This window comes from Pseudorca crassidens, chromosome 3 (genome assembly GCF_039906515.1).
Source record: "Pseudorca crassidens isolate mPseCra1 chromosome 3, mPseCra1.hap1, whole genome shotgun sequence".
In the NCBI taxonomy this organism is placed as follows: Eukaryota; Metazoa; Chordata; class Mammalia; order Artiodactyla; family Delphinidae; genus Pseudorca; species Pseudorca crassidens.
This window is the reverse complement of record NC_090298.1, coordinates 149,025,638-149,045,856: the sequence shown is the minus strand read 5'-3', so window position 1 is coordinate 149,045,856 and position 20,219 is coordinate 149,025,638. Positions and strand designations below refer to the sequence as shown.

The 20,219-nt window shown below is 47.9% G+C and overlaps 1 protein-coding gene across 9 annotated transcripts in view; it reads left to right on the top strand.

Moving 5' to 3' along the window:
• The window catches only part of TENM2 (teneurin transmembrane protein 2), a 714,433-nt gene that overhangs the window by 578,673 nt on the left and 115,541 nt on the right, over positions 1–20,219 (top strand). For all 9 annotated transcript variants that reach the window (XM_067732909.1, XM_067732913.1, XM_067732908.1 and 6 more), the window contains one exon: positions 10,364–10,510. In XM_067732909.1, coding sequence (XP_067589010.1) covers positions 10,364–10,510 — 147 coding nt within the window. The remainder of the gene's footprint in view (positions 1–10,363; positions 10,511–20,219) is intronic.

Genomic DNA, 20,219 nt, shown 5'->3' with positions numbered 1-20,219 from the left:
CTCACTTTTCTCATTTCCATTTCCTCCTCTTGGGAGGGCACCTTCCTGGGGTCTTTGCTCCACTGACTGCGCTGATCCTGGTGTAAACAGTAGCGGACACTCCCTCGCCATCACCAATTCAAGTGCCAATCAGAGGCTCTCCCAAGCCATACGGGACCCTTCTGCTACTATTTGAGGTTACTTTTTTTTCTTTTTTGTTTTCTTCAAGGTTACTTTTAACAACAACACTAATAATAATAGCTATCAGTTCTGGATCATTTACTATCATATTACTATTTACACATGGTTTACACACCATGCGTATTTTTGTGCACTAACACCTATTAACACTCATGCTAAGTATGATAAGTAATATGATATGTATTCTCTCTTCTAAATCCCAACAACCCTCTAGGATAGGTACCCTTCTTGCCCTAGTTTCATAGATGAAGAAACTAAGGAATAAAGAGCTTATAATTTTTGCCTAAGATTATACAGCCAAGGGATAGGGCTGGATTCAGAGCCCACTGCCTTCACCACGCTACTGCCACATGGTTACTGGGCTGACCTGGTACTTTGGCCCAAGGAGGCCACAGATACTGCTGGAGGGCCCAACGTCCTCAAAGAAGTAACCCAGTATAAAAGTCTGTGCCCTCTCCCTTGCTCTTGGGGGGGGTGTTCGCCTCCACGACGACCAGTGAAAAGAGCCCAGCCCTCACTCGCTGACCTTGATAATGACAGTTATCCCAGGTGGCATGCAACTGAGGGGTTTCCTGGGGCTCAGGACTTTCAGGGCTAAAACCCAGACAGTCCCAGGCAAACGGGGACAGTCGGTCCCCCTAGTTGAGAGCAGAGACTCTGGAGCCCGACCTCACATCCTGGCTCCACCACTAACCAGCTCTGCCACTTTGGTCAAGTTACTTAACTTTTCTGTGCCTCCATTCCCTCTCCTGTAAAATGGGAATAATACTAGGGCCTACACCATAGGGTTGTTGTAACCGTAAGTTAATGCAAGAGAGGCATATAAAAGAGTGCCAAGGCACACAGAAATGTCTAGTTGAGGAATTGCTATTATTGTCGTCATTCTCTTAAAAGCTTCCTAAAATCCAGAGTTACGGTCCTGGGGCAGGTTCTTTGTCTAGCCCTTTTAACATCTATAGGAAACAAACATTTAGTGATTTCCTTACATTTTCTAAAGTTGGGCTGCAAACAGCAAAAGAATATACAGGGCAATTTATCATCAGCCTGATCTTAACAGCAGTTAAAAGGGAGCCATAAGCCTGCGCCTGCGGTAAATAACCAGTCCGTGCCCACAGGCCTTCTAGGTGTTATTTGTATTTTTACGAGCCTCCTGTGGCTATAGGGATGCTCAGTGGGTGTAGAAATTGGATGGTTAAAAATAACGAAAAAGAGATCAAAGCCCGTGCCTTTGTTCCTATCTCCATACCAGGGAGGTACCACATTCATTATTTGCTGGACAGCTGTGGGAGTAAGCAACCCGAGCTACAGTAACTTGATTATCCTCCAAGAACCAAATTAAACCATTGGGCTTTCTGATTATTGTCATCCCTGCCTTTGTGGAACTCTTGTTACCCTCTTCATCTACCAACGTGCCTCTGTCCTCCCTCGCTGGCTGCTCTATCCTGTCTCTCTCAGTCAGGAGGGATCAGTTTATTCCAAGGTGAAAGGCAGGGACTCCTCCAGCACTCCTCCACCGCCTCTGGCATCAGCTCAGTTTTAGACCCTGTACTGGAACCAACTGTCTCTTTTGCTTGGGGAGGTGTCATCCATCCAGGGGCTTGGGGTGTGACCCGCAGGAATCTTCTCCCTTGGCCTGCCTGCCGCATCAAGGGCCCAGTGAAGCAGCAGAGGCACCACATGGTTTATTTATGCATTCATTCAACAAACAGCTTTCATGCCAGGTGCTGGGAAAACAGCCTGTACCACAGAGTCAGAGTCTTTTGCACTCGGGAGGCTTGGAGGCTCCCGGGAAGATGAGCGTTGAGGCTTCTCAACCTCAGCTGCACAGAGGAACCACTTGGGGAGCTCAAGAAATCAAAATACTGATGCCTGGGTCTCATCCTCAGAGATTCTGATTTAATTGGGGGTGCAGCCTGGCGTCCGGATTTTTCAAGGCTCCCAGGCGATTCTAATGCGCAGCCTAGTGGAGACCCACTGCTCTAAACAAAAGAGGAATCAGAATGATGGTGAGTGCTTCAGGAGGAGTAGGTGGTGCTGTGAAGTCATGTGATGGAGGGGGAACCCTGAGCTGCAAGTCAGAGAGCCTTCCCTGAGCGACCGCTGGCTCAGACAAGGATAAATGGCTTTGCCAAGTGAGTGCGGGGAGCAGAGTTTAGGGAGAGGGATCTGCAAAAGTGCAAAAGGAGGAGGATCCAGACTATGTTCTAGAACAGAGGAGGGCAGCGTGGCCAAGGTCAGAGCAGAGACTCAAGTGACAGGAGATGAGAAGGGGAGAAATGGACGGGTTCCTATCAGGCAGGGCCTTGGAAGCCCTTTTAAGGAGTTAGGACTTAAGCCTGAAAGCGGTGGTTCTCACCCAACAGCCATCGGAACCTGCTGGAGGGCTTGTTAAAATGCAGGTTGCCTGGCCCCATCCCCCCAGAGGTCCTGAGTGGTGGGTCTGGGATGGAACCTGAGAATGTGCATTTCTAATGAGATCCCAGGTGATGCTGCTGCTTCTGGTGCCAGAACCACACTTTGAGAAGCAGTGCTGTGATCTAAAGCGATGGGAGAAACTCCTGGCTCATTGGCAGCGGGTTTCATCGTGGCCCCAGTTGCTGTGGGCCTTGGCAACCTGCTGATATGTGCGCATCACTACCCATGACATCCTCCTCTGATTGGGTGAAGTGGGATAAAGAAAGGTGTTGTTCCAGGGGAAGAAAGCAGGCTCCCCTCAAGGAAAGCAAGGCTTGTGTTGGACCCCAGTACTACCGGGTGATAATGACTCAGTCCCAATCCACTAAGCAATTGACATGGGATTTCCCTCCCAAGAAGAGCTATTCCCGGTTACTGCCGCCTAAACTCTGTTTCCTCCCCTCATGATTTCTACTTTTTTTTTTTAATTTATTTTATTTATTTTTTGGCCGTGTTGGGTCTTCGTTGCTGCATGCAGGCTTTCTCTAGCTGCAGTGAGCGGGGGCTACTCTTCGTTGCGGTGCGCAGGCTTCTCATTGCCGTGGCTTCTCTTTGTTGTGGAGCACGGGCTGTAGGCGCACGGGCTTCAGTAGTTGTGGCACGCAGGCTCAGTAGTTTTGGCTCGCGGGCTCTAGAGCACAGGCTCGGTAGTTGTGGCGCACGGGCTTAGTTGCTCCACGGCATGTGGGATCTTTCCAGACCAGGGCTCGAACCCGTGTCCCCTGCATTGGCAGGTGGATTCTCATCCACTGCGCCACCAGGCAAGTCCATGATTTCTACTTCTAAAAAAATTGTGTTAATAAGAGTTCGAAGCATCAAAACAGTACAAAATAAGATACATTTCGTTTTCTGAGCCCAAGGCTGAGCCCGCTGCCTTCCTTTTCCCATACTGACAGAAATGATGCTGATCAGTGAGAATCGTGGTGCGTCCAGGAAACATGTGGCATTGACACCTGGATCCAAACTTACGTCACCTCACGGAAGCCCTGCCGTTTCTGTTGCTGCCAGGGTGGAGGGGCATGACTTCTGCCTTATGAGCAAAAGAGGAACGTTAGACCATGGAAAGGATCACTGCCCTTCCCAGCCCTCCCCCTCCCCCTCCACCCCCACCCCTATGCAGACCCTTAAAGACATACACACGCTGTTGAAACGAAGAGGAACATCTGCCTCTGGATTTTCCACAACTTCTCTGACAAAGCAGGGGCAGTTGTTCAAGCTCAGGTTCATGGCTGAGCGCCCATTGCCAGTCTGTGCCTCTTCACCACTCCTTCCTGCTCACAGAGATGAGCTAGAGGACAAGCCTTGCTGTTTTCTGGGACCAGAATGCTTCTTTGGCTGTCAGTCTTCTCAAATTAGTTGGAGTTTTCCCCGGAGTGTCTCGAAACACCAGATTAATTTTTGAGCGTTTGTCGCTGCTGTTTAGTAGAAACGGCCACCAGAGCCCCAGTGATTCCCCCGCACCTCAGCTGTTTGCAGGTCTAAAGAGTTCTGGAGTGCAGCGGCAGACTCTATTACATATTTCCAGTGTGTGTCCGTTCCTCAGTTCCAACAGTGCGCAGCTGTGAGAAAACAGTCATGTTTAAAACAGTTGGGGGAGGGGGGGTTCCCTCATTAAGTTAACAAGCAAAAGTACAATACCGCCCAAAAGGAAGTCATCACTTATTTCACCTTCAGCTCTCTTGCCCTTCAGAGCCACCCTCAGCATCAGTGGGTTTTCTGAAAACACTTCTAGTGACATTACTAGATTCTTGGGTGGTGGGCAAAGGGGAGTGAGGATTTCCTAGAATGTGATGCAATCGCACACTCAGGACACCCCAGAAGCCTCCATTTCTTAATTTCAAATAGGCTAGGCTCTTGTTTTTTTTTTTTTCCTGATCTGGAGGTGAGGCAAGAAAAAGTGGCCTGCACTTCAAACTATGCCCCCCCCCCAAAAAGCCTGCTGCTAATTATAGTATTTGTAATATCAAAAATTATATCAACATGAACAACTATAAGTACTGCTCTCTACTGAGCATTTACAGTGTGCTCAAGCTCAATCTTTGCCTTTATCATTTCATTTTACCCCTCTGACATCTGTATAGAGTAATATTACCATCATCCCTCTTCATTCATTCACTCAGCAAACGTTGATTGCGTGTCTGTCATACGCCAGCGATTTTTCTAGACGCTGAGGATACCTCAGTGAACAAGAGATGCAAAAATCCTAGCCCTCGTGCAGGTTGCATTCTGTTGGGAAGGACACGAAATAAGATTTATTAGCAAGATATATAGTTTTACAGACGGGGGTGAAAGGTGAAGCTACCAGCTCAGGGTCACACAGACAACAAGAGGCAGATCTAGGTTTTTTGGGGGTTTTTTTTTTGCAGATCTAGGTTTTAATCTCAGACCTCTGACTCCGAACTGGGTTAAGGTTTTCCCCTTGGTTCAGAAAAGCCTTCCTACAAGGATGTAGTCCAGGCTGCAGTAGCTCTCCTAATGGTCTCTTAAACCAAGCACGGACGTCTCCTTTCTCTGGCTTTCCTTGTCATCTGTCCGTGTTGGCATGCAGCCTGTTCTGTGTTTTCACCTGCATTCCCATCTGGGTGTTGCCCTCTCTGCTTTTCTAAGGTGCGCCTGATGTTGCATGTTAAAATCCTCCTTCTCTCTCCACATCCTTTCTACCGTTTTAGCCACTTATTTCTACCTCTCAGTTGCTGCACATGGCAGAATGTTTCTTGATGCTTTTTTAGAAAAGCCTTTTATGGCAAGTATAGCTTTCTTCAAGTACGTTCATGCTCCCCTTTTTACTGTGCCGTAGACATTATTTTGCTCATGCCTAATTTTTGTTGGGGCAGAAAGCCTGCCTATCTGGTAACTGTGTCGATGGATTTTTTTTTTTTCCCCCAGTCTTTGGAATCTTGTGTGTAGAAGATTCTTGGAAACTATTCCATCTTCACTCTGCCAAAGGCATTAGAGATGCTAATTTCGGTCAAAAGTCATTCGTTCATGCATCCCCTGACTCTGTGTTGAGTACTGGCAATCCAAGAGTAAACAAGATAGACGTGGTCCCTGCCCTGACAGGTTTACGTCATAACAGAAATGCCCAGAGCAGTTGTACACTGCACAGTTCTAGGGGCCCCATTCAAAGGGCAGTGAATGATGATGTGTACCTTTATTACAACAATTTTCCCGCAGGTGACAATAAAATGTCTTAAGGAAGGGCTGCTACAAGGGCTAGCAAGCATCAGGGAGTTGCCAGACAGTTGGGACTCAGTGTGGTGGATGGGATAGGATAGGGTAGGATAAAGGTACCAGGACAGGTGGAGCTAGCCTTGATTTGGGAGCTTTGGAAAGGCTCCCTGGAGATGACTTGGGCGAAGGATGGGTTGAAGTTAGGCAGATGAGGAAAGGCCGAATGGCTTCAGTCTGAACAAAGCCTAAAGTGATATTGAGTTAGGCTGATGTGTTGACAACAAGTTCATGTAAGATCTGGAAGCCAGGGTAGGGACTTCAGACTTTGCCCCAGGGTCAATGGAAAGCTCTAGAAGTATTTTCAGCAATGTCCAGAACAGAGAGAAATGGATGATGGTGCAAGACCGGAGGCAGGGAGACCAGTTAGATGGCTTTGACCAGAGTCTAAACCAGAGATGAGGATGGCTTAGGTTAACGTAGTAACAGTAGGGGTAGGAGTGGAGAGCAGATTCTAGAGATATTTAGGAAGAGCAGGTAGGGCTTCTTATAGTAAAGAGGAAAAGTAGGCAGGACTTGGTTTTTGACCAGATACGTGAGATGAGAGAGGAGGTGGGGGAGGGTAATTAACAGTGACTCCAAGGTTTCAGTCTCGGCCAGTGGGGTGTACATGCAGGTGCCACTCATTGATCAAGGAATCAGAGTTTGGGAGGGGAAGAAAGATCAAGACACTGAATTCTGCTGAGTTTGAGATGCTTGTGAGTGAACAGATGGAGATGCTGAAATGCAAGCTGGAGTCCAGGTCCAGAGATCAGGGAAAGAGCTGAAAATTCAGGAGTCCTCTGTGTGCTTGGCTTTTGTTTTGTTTTTAATCCCAAATTTCTGCATCAGCTCTAATTTTTGTTAAGACAAAAAGCCTGCCTACCTGGTAACTGTGCCAACAGATATACTTCTCCTAGTGGTTGGAATTCTGTGTGTAGAAAAGTCTTGGAAACTATTCCATTTCCACTCTGCCAAAAGTATGGGAAGTGCGAGAGAACCATCCCAAGATATCACTGTTGCCCTTGAAAGTTCTCTCTGTGAAGAAGACTTAGATCTTTGAGAAAGAAGTCCCACTAGCTTCTCACCACTCTCAGAAGAGTCTATAGATGAGAGCCAGGCTGAAATGATACTGGCACCACCCGATTGTTTTCCGTTCATTTAAGCACCTACTATGTGCCTGACACTAGGGCAGGTGCTGGGATGCAACAGCAAACAGGGAAATCTCAGCTCTCATGCAGCTTTAGATCAAGGGCAGGCTTTCTCAAGCTCAGCACTACTGACATTCGGGGCTGTATCATTCTTTGTTGTGGGGACTGTCCTAGGCATTTTAAGATGCTGAACATCCTTCCTCTACCCACCAGGTGTCAGTAGCATCCTCCCCTAGATGTGATCATCAAAAGTGTCTCCAGACATGGCCGCATGTCCCCTGGAGGGAGGGATGGGGGACAGAATTGCCTCAGTTGAGAATCTCTAGTCTAGGGTCACGATAGGACCTGAAGTCTCCAACAGCCAGCTCGCCACCTGCACAGAATCAAACAGCTGTGCCTAAGGCCTCCCGTATCGGTGGTCTCGGAGCTAGGCACTCAGGGAAGGGGCAGTGCTAGCTAGCCTGAAATCCAGAAGACTCCATGCAGGAGACCTCATGGATCCCAAAGTATGAGCCCATAAGCCCAATTCAACACCAGTTACAGATTCCTCTCCAGAGAATAGCCACTACCTGATACCCATTTGCCCTCCAGACTAATTACTTGCTACGTTTTGTTTTCCCTTAAGTGGAGGCTGGCTTTGCACTTTAGAAACACAACGAATCATCTCCTCAGAAGGCCACCAGCAGAAGGAACTTGTGCTGGGGGGTAGCTTGGGGTTGCCTAGCAACGCCACGCATTCACCAAGGCTGCTTTCTTCCTCTTGGAGCTAAAAAACAAAGTCCCGTCCATTAATTCCCAGCTGCCCCAGAACTTCTCAGAAATTTGCGAGCTTCCCACTGTTCGTGTTTTCATCTTCCTCACACGATGTGGAGAAAACCCACGACTGTGGTCTGTTTATCTCGCTTCAGTGGGTCAGGGGAGAAGGGGGGGAATCGAGAGAGAAAGAGAAGGGGGAAAAAAGCCTTGTTCAATCTAGGAGCCTGCATATTTTGAGTGCATATCTCTGACTGACATGCTAGTATAGTGTTCTTCGCAAATTTGGCTTTTATGTAGTGGACGTGGGTTTCTTACACAGTGAGGCTTCTGTTGAGACTTTGTGCATGATTTTATTCAAACATGAGACCTCAAAGTAGGTAAATGGCAAAGCACATATAATAGATACCGTGCCGGGTGAATGCTGGTAGGTCTCTCGTAGTGTATTCTGTGGGATCCATTCCCTAAAACTTACTGGTAGAAACTGTAAAGCTGGGGGTGGCTGGAGGTTGAAGATACTCTCTTCTCCTCGGGAATTTGCGAAATGTCCCTTGGGCTTTTCCTACTGAGTTGCATTTTGCTCCTGCAGAAATATTTGTGGCATTTCTCTGACACCCACTGGGGCTGGCCTCCCTTCCCGGCGCTCTCTCTCCAAGTATAAAGGGGGAGAGTCACAGGTATTCCAGGTAGGGCTGTGGTCACCTCCTTGGTAAGGAAGGAATGGAAATGTGACTCTTTTTGTGAGGATAGGTATGGGGACAAGTTAAGTCTTTTTTCAGATATGCAAACACTGATGATTTGCTCACATCCTGCATTTAGTGCCAGGTTCTTCAACTAAAGAAAAGATTCGCTGGTAATCATCTCCTCATTCCTCCTCTCAAGACAGCTCGTCTTCCTTACAGAGACTTCTGCATGTAGCACGTCTCCTCTGTTGCTTACCTTGTTCTCCCAGGTCCTAACCCATGCATACCACATTCTGGAAAGGATGGGAGAGAATAAGCATTGAGGAGCGAAACTCCTTAAAGAAGTAAATTTCAACTCAATTTCAAACCCTCCAGCCCTTTCTTCTTAGGAGGAGTCCTTTAAATTCCCACCGCTGCCACTTGCACAAATTAGGTTTATTCCCGTTCTTGTAAGGGGTACTCGAGGGAAGAGAGGAAGGCTGCCAGGTGACGGCCTCTGGAACGCTGGAGAGAGAAGTAGGGGGAGATGCACACTTTCGATTCAGAAGATGTGGGCCACAAAGGTTTCAAATCAATTACCTCCATCAATTACAAAGTGCTCCCTCCGCCATGGCCCAAGCTACCCTGCTCTTTGTGTAGTTTAAAAATAGATATAGAAAGAGATGGAGATAGAGATGGTAGCAGATGTCAAGACAGAGTGAGAGAGAGAGAGAGAGAGATTCAGGAGAGTTATTTTCTGAGGACAATTAAATTAATGGTCTTAAAGGTAGTAGGGAAACATACCTAGGTTGCACAATGCCGTAAATTTCCTCGAAGTCATTGCCTTGTACAGTACACTTAAAACGGGTGAATTTTATGGTATGTAAATTACACCTCAGTAAAGCCGTTAAAGGGAAGAAAAATAAAAACGTATCTAGGAATTCTTGCCAGCAAGTAGGTTTTGTGAGTGTGGCCACATCCTACCAATCCTGTGCTTCTCTCTACATCTTATAAATGGCGACAGAGGCTCTGCCACAGAGACTCCCCATCACACTATAGTGCCCCCAGCTCTTTCTCTTCTTTCCTCATCCAGGCTCTCTTTGCCCACGCTTAGGTCAGGAGAGTAATAGCTGCAATTGTTTTGGGTGCTGGAGCAATTAGGGAATGAGGTAGGCTGCTGATTTCACACACACACACACCCAAAAGGAAAAGAAAACCACAAAATAGGAATCACTCGAACCCCACTGCCGTCCCCCACGGGCATGAGCATCCCTCTCTCTTTTCCCGATTCATGGCACTCAGCACCTACTCTTTCCCCAGCCTTCCGATCCTGCAGTATTTTAAAATCATGCCATAAATAGGTTGAATGATTGGCAGCCAACATTTTTAAGCGCCCCTTAAAGCGAAATACTACAAAAATATGAAAATAGCCCAGCAGAACCATCCAGCTCTTGGTCATAAGAAGCTCGTGCTAATCGCATGTAAATTTAGCTTTAAAATTCTGAAAGATGGAGGGCACTCTGCCTCCACTCTGGGTTGATAGGGAATTTTCTCTCTTCTGCAGAAGGCTCTTCTGAAAACAGAAAGAAAGAAAAGATTTTTCTTGAGGTAGCATCCATCCGGAGCCAGCGGGCTGGAAATAATGGCCTAGCTAGGTGTGTTGTAAGCTCAGGGCTAGTTTAGCTTTCCGGAATGTTCCCCACTTTGGGAAGGTTGCCTCAGACCCCTACGCACAGGTCAGTGTCATTGGGGATCTTCTGCATCTGGGCCCCTGCTAACGTCTTGCAACCGCATGTGTCGCCTGCTTCCCCGACTCTTCCCAAGGCAGGTCCGGGCCCCACTCCGCGGCTGGCCCAGCGGCTGCCCTGTGGCCTTGCTCCCCCTTTGCATGGCTCCCCTGCTGCCCCAGCGCGGCCTCACGTTCCTCCTTCTCATTCTCTCCATTTCTCCAACCAGATGGCTGCCCCGATTTGTGCAACGGCAACGGGAGATGCACACTGGGTCAGAACAGCTGGCAGTGTGTCTGCCAGACCGGCTGGAGAGGGCCTGGATGCAACGTTGCCATGGAAACCTCCTGTGCGGATAACAAGGATAATGAGGGAGGTGAGCAAGCGTCTTCTAACTCCCAGCCCCTCAAGAGCAGAGCATTGTTTATAGATGGTCATCATGAGTCCTTTATCCTGAAAGACCTCCCCTCAGCTATTGTCAAATGTTGTTGTAACATTTCCTTTGAAGCAAGCGCAGCAGAGAACGGGCATCCTCAGGCCAGTGGGGACTCCTGGAGACATGGGCTGGAGGCACTGGGATTGGATGCTGGCTTTGGTTTCTCAAGTACACGTTGCCACAGAAAGGTGGCCGGGCCCTGGCTTTGCCTTTGGGTGACCGTCCCTGCCAGGCCTTCCAGGGCAGGGAGTTACAAACGAATCTGTGCTGGTGATGACAGTATGTGCTCACCCTGAGCTAAGAGGTGGTGAGCAGTGCATCCCTTCATCCTTCCAGCCCTTTGAGATGTTACTTTTACAAATGAGGAAACCAAGGAAGGCCTAGAGAGCAATTAAGTAACTTCTTAAAGATAACTTCGTCACCAATAGTAAAATCATGACCCAAACCCAGCTCTGCCTCCAAAGTCCGTGTTCTACCCAGTGGTTGGCAAACCACAGCCCTTGGGCCGAATCCGACCCGCCGCCCGGTTTTGTACCGGCCTGCGAGCAAAAGATGGTTTTTACATTTTTAACGGTTGGGGGGAATAAAACCTAAAGAAGGAGAATATTTCACAACACATGAAAACTATGTGGAATTCAAATTTCAGTGTCCATAGGTAGAGTTTTGGTGGAGCACAGACACGACTATTCATTTATGTTAGTCCTGCTTTCACCCTCAAAGGCAATGTTGGTTAGTTGGCCGAGACGAAGCCTAAAATGTTCACTCTCTGACCCCTTGCAGGAAGTTTGCTAACCTCTGTTCTGTACGCCTAGCTGAATTTTCCTGTGTTGTTTCCTGGTGGAGTGCTAAGATTCTGGGGCTAAGTGGGGGTGCAGTAGCAATATGGACCACCTGATTTCCTGAGAACACAGATTCATGCTCCCGTAACATTGGTACCAGCTTGTCATCCACCCCTACCAAAAGGACTAACTGCTCAGAATCCCCTCAGGGCAGAAGCTATTTCAGGGTATAAGAGGGTATGAGTCTGGTTATCTAACAAAAATATGTATTGTCTTGCATGTGCCAGTCCCTGGGCTCTGGGACTGTCAGCCCCTGCCCTCCTGGCCCCAAGGGGTCAGTAAGCTTCACTGATGTCCAGAGTGAGGTGCAATCCATTGGGTTAAGGCTGAAAGTATCAGACACACTATTTTTCTTTTTCTTCATCCTCCTGATAGACATTTTACACTTTCCATAACCTATGATTGCAGTTGTAACGTGTCTACAATTTGTAAGTCCACAAATGTGCATGTGCTGATAGGAGTACCCCAGTCAAAAAGAAGTTTATAGATTGATGCAGTTTACAGAGCTCCCGTTCATTCATTTACCTTCCTGAAACAGAGCCAAAATAGAAGCCACTTTAATTCATTTTTGAATAAAGTGAGCCGTAACTCCATATACATTTTTTTCCCCCGAGAGAGACGGTCAAAATTGCACTAGTTTTCCTGGTAATGTTCACTGTTTTTGCTTCCGGTCCCTGGTGGTTTCACCAAGCAAAGCGGTTGTTTTCAGATCCACTCCTTCCTCTTCCAGAAAGGAGCTGCTGTCCTAGCTTTCTTCCCTGTCGCTGGTGTCAGCAGCTGAAAGCTTAGCAAACAGGCTGGAACGGTGCGCCCAGGGGAGGGGGACTAAGTCTCCCGCAATGTGCCCTGTGCCACCCACTTCCCTCTCCACCAGCCCCACCCTGATCCCAGCTCCCACCAGGAGAAAACCGAATTCCTGAAGTGGTGGGGCTGGAGAAGGAACCCTGCAAGTCTCCAGCCTGAGGACGGCCCAAGGAGCACAGTTCAGGGCCCCTCCTGGCAGGCAGAGGCAAGAGGCACCCGGAAAGGCAGGGCACAAAAGCAAATGAGGCAGTGATTATGCTAAAGACAATAATGGCCTTGTTATGGGAACTATTAAAGCAACCTCCCAAGGAAGTAATTAACCACCAAGAAAAAAATGCTCTGCCCTGTGTTTATAAAAAGAAACTCCCAGTTAATTCAGAGTTGCTTGTGTCAGGTGAGAGGGGTAGGCATGGATTCTGTCTCACCTGCTGTATGTAAGCAATTCACAATTAACTGAGGTCTTTTTTTGGAGGAGATTCCTCTGTGCAGAGTATCCTTTTTTATGGTTAATTACTTCCCTAGGAGGTGTGCTCAGCACTTTGCTGTTTATTGATAAATATTAAAGTTGTTCCTCATCAACTGCAGATCCAATCCTGTAGCACGCTAATTACATCACTGTTTTGTTTGTTTGGGGGTGGAGTGGGGGGGGGGGAAGTTCTGCCCCAAGCTCTGTCCTGCTTTTCCAGTTCTCTGAAGAGCTGTGTGGGTCTCTAAACGTAGCAGTGGGTGGGTAAGAGCAGCCGCCCAGGCCTGGGGAGCAGCTGCAGTGAACACATCTGTTATAAACGTCATGAATGGGGAAAATAATAGAGCGCACTTCCAAAGGGAGCTGGAAGAGGCAAACCATTTTCCCATCTAGGAATGCTCTCCATTTTTTAAAAATCTCAAGTTTAAAGTGATAGTCTTTTTTTTTATATTTTAAACTGATATAAATATAGATATAAATATGGATATAGATATTGGAAGCCCATAACAGCCTTTTTCAACCTGAGTTCCTCGATGAGAGAAAGAAGCTCTAATGCCTACAGACGCTAGTGGTTCCAAAATGTTAGCTTGCAGCAAAACCACCTGGAGGGCTTGATTACACACAGATTGCTAAACCCTACCCCGGTTGATTCCGCAGGTCTGGGGTAGGATGCAAGAATTTGTATCTCTTGTAAATTTCCAGAGAATGCTGATGCAGATTCTAGGAAATTTCCAGAGGATGCTGAGGCCGGTTCTCTTTGAGAGCCACTGACCTAAGCCAGCCATGATGTGGAATGAATGAACTTCTCTCCGATGCATCTAGAATGGTACTAAGTACCTTCCTTGGGAAACTTGGGAGATTTTTCACTGAACTACTTTCTGGATCTTCTGGTACTTAGACGAGCAACCCTGTTGAAAAAATATCCCCCCAAAACAATTTATGGATTCCTACCTTCTTACTCCCATGGCTTTCAAATTCTCCCAACACCCCCAGCCATATGACCACCAACTTAAACTCAGGAAGCATTGGCTGCTTCTGAAGGGACAAACTTCACCTACCATGGCCCCTGCGAAGTAGTAGAAACGGTTCGGACAGACGTGCCGGGGAGCAAGACTGTCTTTTTAATAGTGAGAGATCTTTACTTGAACTGCTCACCCCAATTTGAAAAAGGAGAGACTCAAAGAAATATTTTTGCTACAGAAGACAAATACGAGCTCATTAAAGTCTGAGAATACACACAACATGTAGATCAAGTGACAGGCGGATAATATTTCATTATCACCACCAAGACAGGTGTGAGATTTAGTTCATCACAGCCAGGGGTAGGAGAAAGCGTGTAGATTTTCTCTCAAAGTGGAAACCTCGAGGTGGGGAGGCGTTGGTAGGCTCTCTGGCCTGGAAAGACAGTCCTTATTCCTTCCCTCCACCCTTTTATCACCCAGAACTTGGCGTCAGGAGCCCCAGCCCTCTGTCTATAGAAGCCCAAGGCTCCCATCGTTGTGAGCCAGCCTGGGAGCCCGTCTGAAGCTCCCATGGAATCCTATCAGATGCTGTCTCCAGTCTGTTGGCAGAGGCCCGGAGGTGGAGGGGTGGGAGATGGCCCTTCCGAAGCTGAGCTTATCCACGAGTCGCTGTGCCCCATGTCCTTCCTGGCCACACTAGGGAGTTGTCTTTGTTTCCCTCTGTTCTGTTTCAACACAGCTCTGAAAGTTAGATGCTTTGCTCCTTCTCATGTCACTTCCCTGATTGCTGAATAGGTGACACTGTAGCATCATATAGTTAAGAGCCTGGGCTCGGGGCTCAGGCTCTGTAGCCCACTTCTGCACGTCACTTTACCCCTCAAAGTCTCAGTTTTGTCGTCTGTAAAACTGGCGTGGCAATGCCACCTCCGTGAACAGGGGTGAAGTTTCACTGAGAAAATGTGTGTCATGTGTTTTACAAGGTGCCTGGCTCATAGGATACCCTCCTGTGTCGGCCGTTGCTAGCTTTAATGTTATTAGTATTGTTGTTGTTATTGTCTAGAACAGATGCTGAATCCACAGAGATGGCGCCTAACCCATACTTTTCCCACAGGACAGAACCACTGAGATTCTAACCAGTGCTCATCAGACTTCAGTGTTGCGTGGCCACACTGGAGAGCTTGTTTAAAATTGAGATTTGTAGGCCTTTGAGATTCTGATTCATTAAGTCAGATATGGAATCTAGGAATCTGCATTTTTATCAAGCACTCCAGAGGATTCTGACACAAGTGGTCTGCTGACCACATTTGGAGAAAAACTAGTTCAAATGATGGTTTCCCCTGGGTGAGCTGACCCAGCCCAATGTCATGGTGCCTATTCCCAGACCTCTACCCCTAGAATTTCCAGAACACAAGAGGAGTGAAGTGAAGAAAGGGGAATTTTACTTCAAGTAGAAAGAAGTAATTGGAAAAATATAAACACATTTTCCTGTTTAGTTTCTGAGCAAATAACTTCAGTATGTTTTAGAAGTGCTCTCCATTCCTGGCTGGAGAGGTGGCCAATGTTTGTCTCAAAATTTTAAAATCCTTTAACTCTCTGTCATTAGGGTGTGACTCCATCCATCCATCCGTCCATCCATCAGCCATTCATTCATGTTTTAACAAACATTCGTTGAGGGTTTAGTAAATGTTAGACATTAGTAACATTAGGCCTTTGGAAATACGAAGACAGACATGACACAAAGCGTCCGCAAAGAGAGCTCACTGAATCCATCTGAAAAGACAAGATGTATAAACATGGTGGTATTATTATTACAATCCAGTGTGTGAGGGCAGACGGGGTAGGAAGGGACTGTCCCGGAGCATGGGTGTTGGCTGCAGGACAGGAAAGAAAGCCCGTCGCAATCCTGAAGCCCAGGGTCTTCAGCCTTTCTCCTTGTCTCCCTCAATTCCACGATCTGTGTGATCAGGAGCCCCCGGTAGGGGGTGTTCCATCCACCAGCAGCATCGGCATTTCTCTCTCTAAATTAAGGACTTCAGTCAGGCTGCTCTTCAGAACGGAATTTCCCAGCCCACCTTCATCTGTGAAGCTTGATTCCTCGTTTTGCTCCAAAGGAGGCTGCCTTGGGTTAAGAGATGTGGATGCTGGCCTGAGCTCAGGGCACTCCAGCCGGGTCTAAATGAGGAGAAATAACACTGGAGTCTGTCCAAAAGCACTTGGAACAGACGAAACCCACTCCTCACCGACCATTGCCTCCCCCTCTCTCCCCATCCCATAACCATCCAAATTGGCTTGACATGATGCAGGGATGCTCTCCCGGCATTTATCTCAATTGGTAATTAATAACTCACCTTGTCTGTGCGTTTAGCAGAGCCAAGCTCGGGACTTCAGGGACTCTGCAAGAGTTATGGTTCACAGGTCCAAATAGTCCCATTTCTTCATCTAGTGAGAGGGAAAGCTTGGTGAACCCATTGTAAATGCCTTGATTAATGTGTGCAAATCATGTTGATGGATGGGTTGGGTGGGGGACAGCTGAAAAGTGCAACATTGCTCTATTAATTGGGTTGGATAAGGATTCCCCTTGCAGTCCAAAGACCTTGTGGGACATGTAACTGGAGCCATAAATGATTAGCTCCGAGAGAGGAAGGCAATATATCTAATGCTTAGAAGGAAAACTTGACCTAGAGGCCACTGCCACCTGGCCAGGCACTGGGGCTCTCTTCTTTGGGAGGGAAGCAGAACTAGCTGCAACTGAACTCCTAGAGGACCACATGGCGACAGGGGGCTGTTATTATTATTCAGGATCTTCCGGTTGAAATAAGATCTTTGATTTCCTAGGCACATTGGATTAGAGAATCTTCTGTTTAGGAGACTGAGAATTGGGGGTTCAGTTTTCTTTTATTCTATTGAAGTTAAAAAAAAAAAGATAGAATCCATTCTCCATTGCATATAAAAGCTATCCTCGGGCTTCCCTGGTGGTGCAGTGGTTGAGGGTCCGCCTGCCGATGCAGGGGACGCGAGTTCGTGCCCCGGTCCGGGAAGATCCCACATGCCGCGGAGCGGCTGGGCCCGTGAGCCGTGGCCGATGAGCCTGCGCGTCTGGAGCCTGTGCTCCGCAACGGGAGAGGAGGCCACAACAGTGAGAGGCCCGCGTACCGCAAAAAAAAAAAAAAAAAAAAAAAAAAAAGCTATCCTCAGTAAGATTCCAAGAGCGCTGTGCTGGGCTTCAGAGCCACCTCGATCACGGGAACAGGCAACCAGCGGTATCTCTCTGCTGCTCCTCTTGCCCATGTCCTCCGTGCCTCCACACAGCAGCCAGAGGGATAGTTTTACATTGTAAGTCAGATGATGTCGTGCCCTCTAAGGGCCTCTCCTGTAGCTAGAATCAAAATCAAATGTTTCACCTTGGCCTAGAGGGCCTGCTAGGATGGGTCCCCGCCTTCTCTCTCACTGTGTCCCCGACAGCCTCTGTAGCAGCTCTGCTTCATCCACTCTGGCCAGCCTTCCCATCCTTGTACAAGCTAAGCTTCATCCTCCCTAAGAGCCTTTGCTGGTCCAGGGCCAGCAATACTCTGACCTGGGCATTTTGCACGACTGGCTTCTTCTACTCATTCTTAGGTCTCAGCTCAAAGGCCCCAAAGAGGCCTATCTTGACCTGGAAGTTTCACTTCTCTCTCCCATCACCCTCTGTTGTTTCCTTCACAGCAAAGGTCACGCCCCTAAATTACCCCTTCTTTCTTCTATGTCATCTGTTTCTTCACACCAGAAGTGCAAGGTCTATGAGTCTACCTCTTCATAGTTTTTCCATTTCCCAGATAAGGTACCTCAAGAAGGTCATATTCAAAACAGGCCTTTCCGCTAACCACTACAACATACTGCTTTTCTACCTTAAAGCCAGCATCACATTTCTTCTACAACACTAATGAAATTTGGAAGTTGTTTCTGAAGGAGGTTCAAATAAGTACAGAATGTGTGCTGTCGCAGAAAGGTCTTCGGAAAAATCACCTCCAAGGTAAAACTTTCCCATAGTAAGAAACTTTCCCCTTTCACAGTAAATTTATTTGACCGTGGAGTTTGTCGTTCATGAGTTTACCTAACATAGCACCTTCAGTCTTTTCGAATCAAATCTTTAATAGTTTAAATGGTTATTAAGTGTCTCTTAAGGGATTATATATTTTTCCCTGATTAGATAACAAATCAAATATTCATCATAAAATTGTAATTAAAATGCATAAGCTGCAAAAAAGAGTTAATAATTTAAATCACTGAGGACTTATTTTAGGGAATTAAAGGATCAAAACACAGGTTTAACTGGTGGCAGAGAGGTAACATTTGTATCATTCTGTTGGCTTCCTCTCTTTTTGCCTTGGCCAGAGAAGCCATCTAGATGGCAGAGATTACCCTCTTGGCTTCTGTGACCAGCATCTGAATGAAGGTTCAAGGGCCTCGGTGCCATGATTAGCTCTGTGGCTCCCACAGTCCTCCCCTCAGTCCAGACCAGTTGCTCCCTACAAAGGATGACCTTGCTGTCCGGGGGACATGGTCAGTGTCTGACATTTTATGAGTCACGACAAGGAGAAAGAGAGGAGGTGCTGCCGGCATCTAGTGGGTGGAGGCCAGGGATGCCGCTAAACGTCCTGTGTGCACAGGACAGCCTCACCACAAAGAATGGTCCAGCCCCAAATGTCAGTCATGCCAGGGCTGACAAATCTGATGTAGACACTAGCATCTCCCAGGAACGTACCGGAGGAGCTGGACGGTATCAACACAGGGAGTGTCCTTTGGTTCGATGTCAAAGGCCCGATGCATGGAGCACTTATTAGAGGCCAGGCCGGTGCTCAGACGTTACCAAACTGCCCAAATAAATCATGGCAATAGCCCATGAGAGCCCTGAGAGCCTCTTATTATCCTTTACATAGAAGCAGAAACTAAGGGCCGGAGAAGTGGAGTGGCTTACCCAGGTCCCCCAGCTAGAATGTAGCCAAGTCAGGGTTCAGGAAGCAGGTTAAGAGCCCTCCTCGTAGGCCCCTCGCAGCACCTGAGTTTCGTGTCCGGGATCAGAGCAGGGCAGACCTCCTTAACACCCTCAGCCCCTCAGCAGCACGAATTCTGCAGCATTCTGAAAAATAGCCTTGGTGTTAGCTTCCCCCCCCCCCATTTTGGATCTGGAGTGCATTTTTGCCACAAAGTACTTCTGCAATGGAATGCCGGCGGGGGGTGGGGGGCAGCGGGGGAAAGTGGAGCAGTTGGACTTTAAATAGCTAGGCGTTCTCCACACTGCAGCGAGAACAGCTGCCCCAAAGCCTGTGCTCTTTTCTTTGACTTTCCATCTTCTCAGCCACGAGCTCTGGGGGATTGGAGAGGGGCCAGAATTATGCGGCCAAATGTGAATCCAAAGAAAACTGCAAGGTGTCCCCCAAAGCTCTGTGCCCAGTGCTTCCGTATCTCTCCACACACAGCAAAATCCAAGCCTCTTCCAGGGAATTCCCTCCCTTTTCAATCCTCAAGGTATTTCATCCTTGATCTGCCCAGCCAGTACTACCAGCAGTACCCATGGGTAGGGCCACGCACTGAGGGATGCTATGTCTTCATGAGATAGGGAGCTCATGGAGCCCAGGAATGTCAGATACAGAAAGGCTGAAATATGCAGTCTTCAGCAGCTGCAAAACCCAGAGAGGGAAAGTAACTTCTTTAAGGCCACGTAGCAGGGTGGGGCAGATAGGAGCCAGAGGCTTAGTTTCCTGGCTTTAAATCCAGTACATGCTTCCCCCAAAGGGACCCGGTCACCAATCAGAGAACAGGTGCCTGGCATTTCTCGTTTGAGCCAAGATCTATCTGAGACCCACAACCTAGACCAGGATGAACGGAGGAACCTCACACCTGAGAGTGAGCGCCTTCTTTAATTTTGCACCCCACGTGGGCCTCCCTCACCGCCTCCCGTCCCTGCCCTGCACAGACCTCTTCTCATTGATGGTGATGATGGCAAACACCTCCCCCACAAACAAGCCACAGTCTTGGACAGAACCCCCCAAATCATTTAGTCATTCAACAAATATACACCGAGCCTCTCCTCTGCAGGAATGTACGAGACACAGAACCCACAAAGAATCCACAGTCTCATGGGGGGGGTGAGGCATACGTGAAACCAGTCACTGCAAAGCTATATCCTAAGTGTCCATGATAGACATAAGGCCAAGGGGTGATGGCAGACCAGCAGAGGGACATTGAAGGCTTCCAGAGCCGGTAAAGCTTGAATTTTGAAAGCTACAGAGGAATTAGATTAGGCAAGAGAGAAGGGCATTGTGGGCAAAGAAAATGGCAAAGGCACAGAGGCGAGAGGCAGCAGAGCACATGTGGGGACATCTGAGAAGGCTCAGGGTGTGCAGAGTGGAGGAGGGAGAGGTTGGGGAAGCAGGTCTGGACAGACAGAGACAGGTCGTGTGTGCCAGGCTGGGCAGAGTGCACTTTACCCCAAGTATTGGCTTTACCTCCCTCCACTTAGCATCTTGGTCCCCAAAATCGCAACGACCCCTCTTCCTTCAAACTGATGTGTCTACTTGGATTATTCTTGAACGCACATG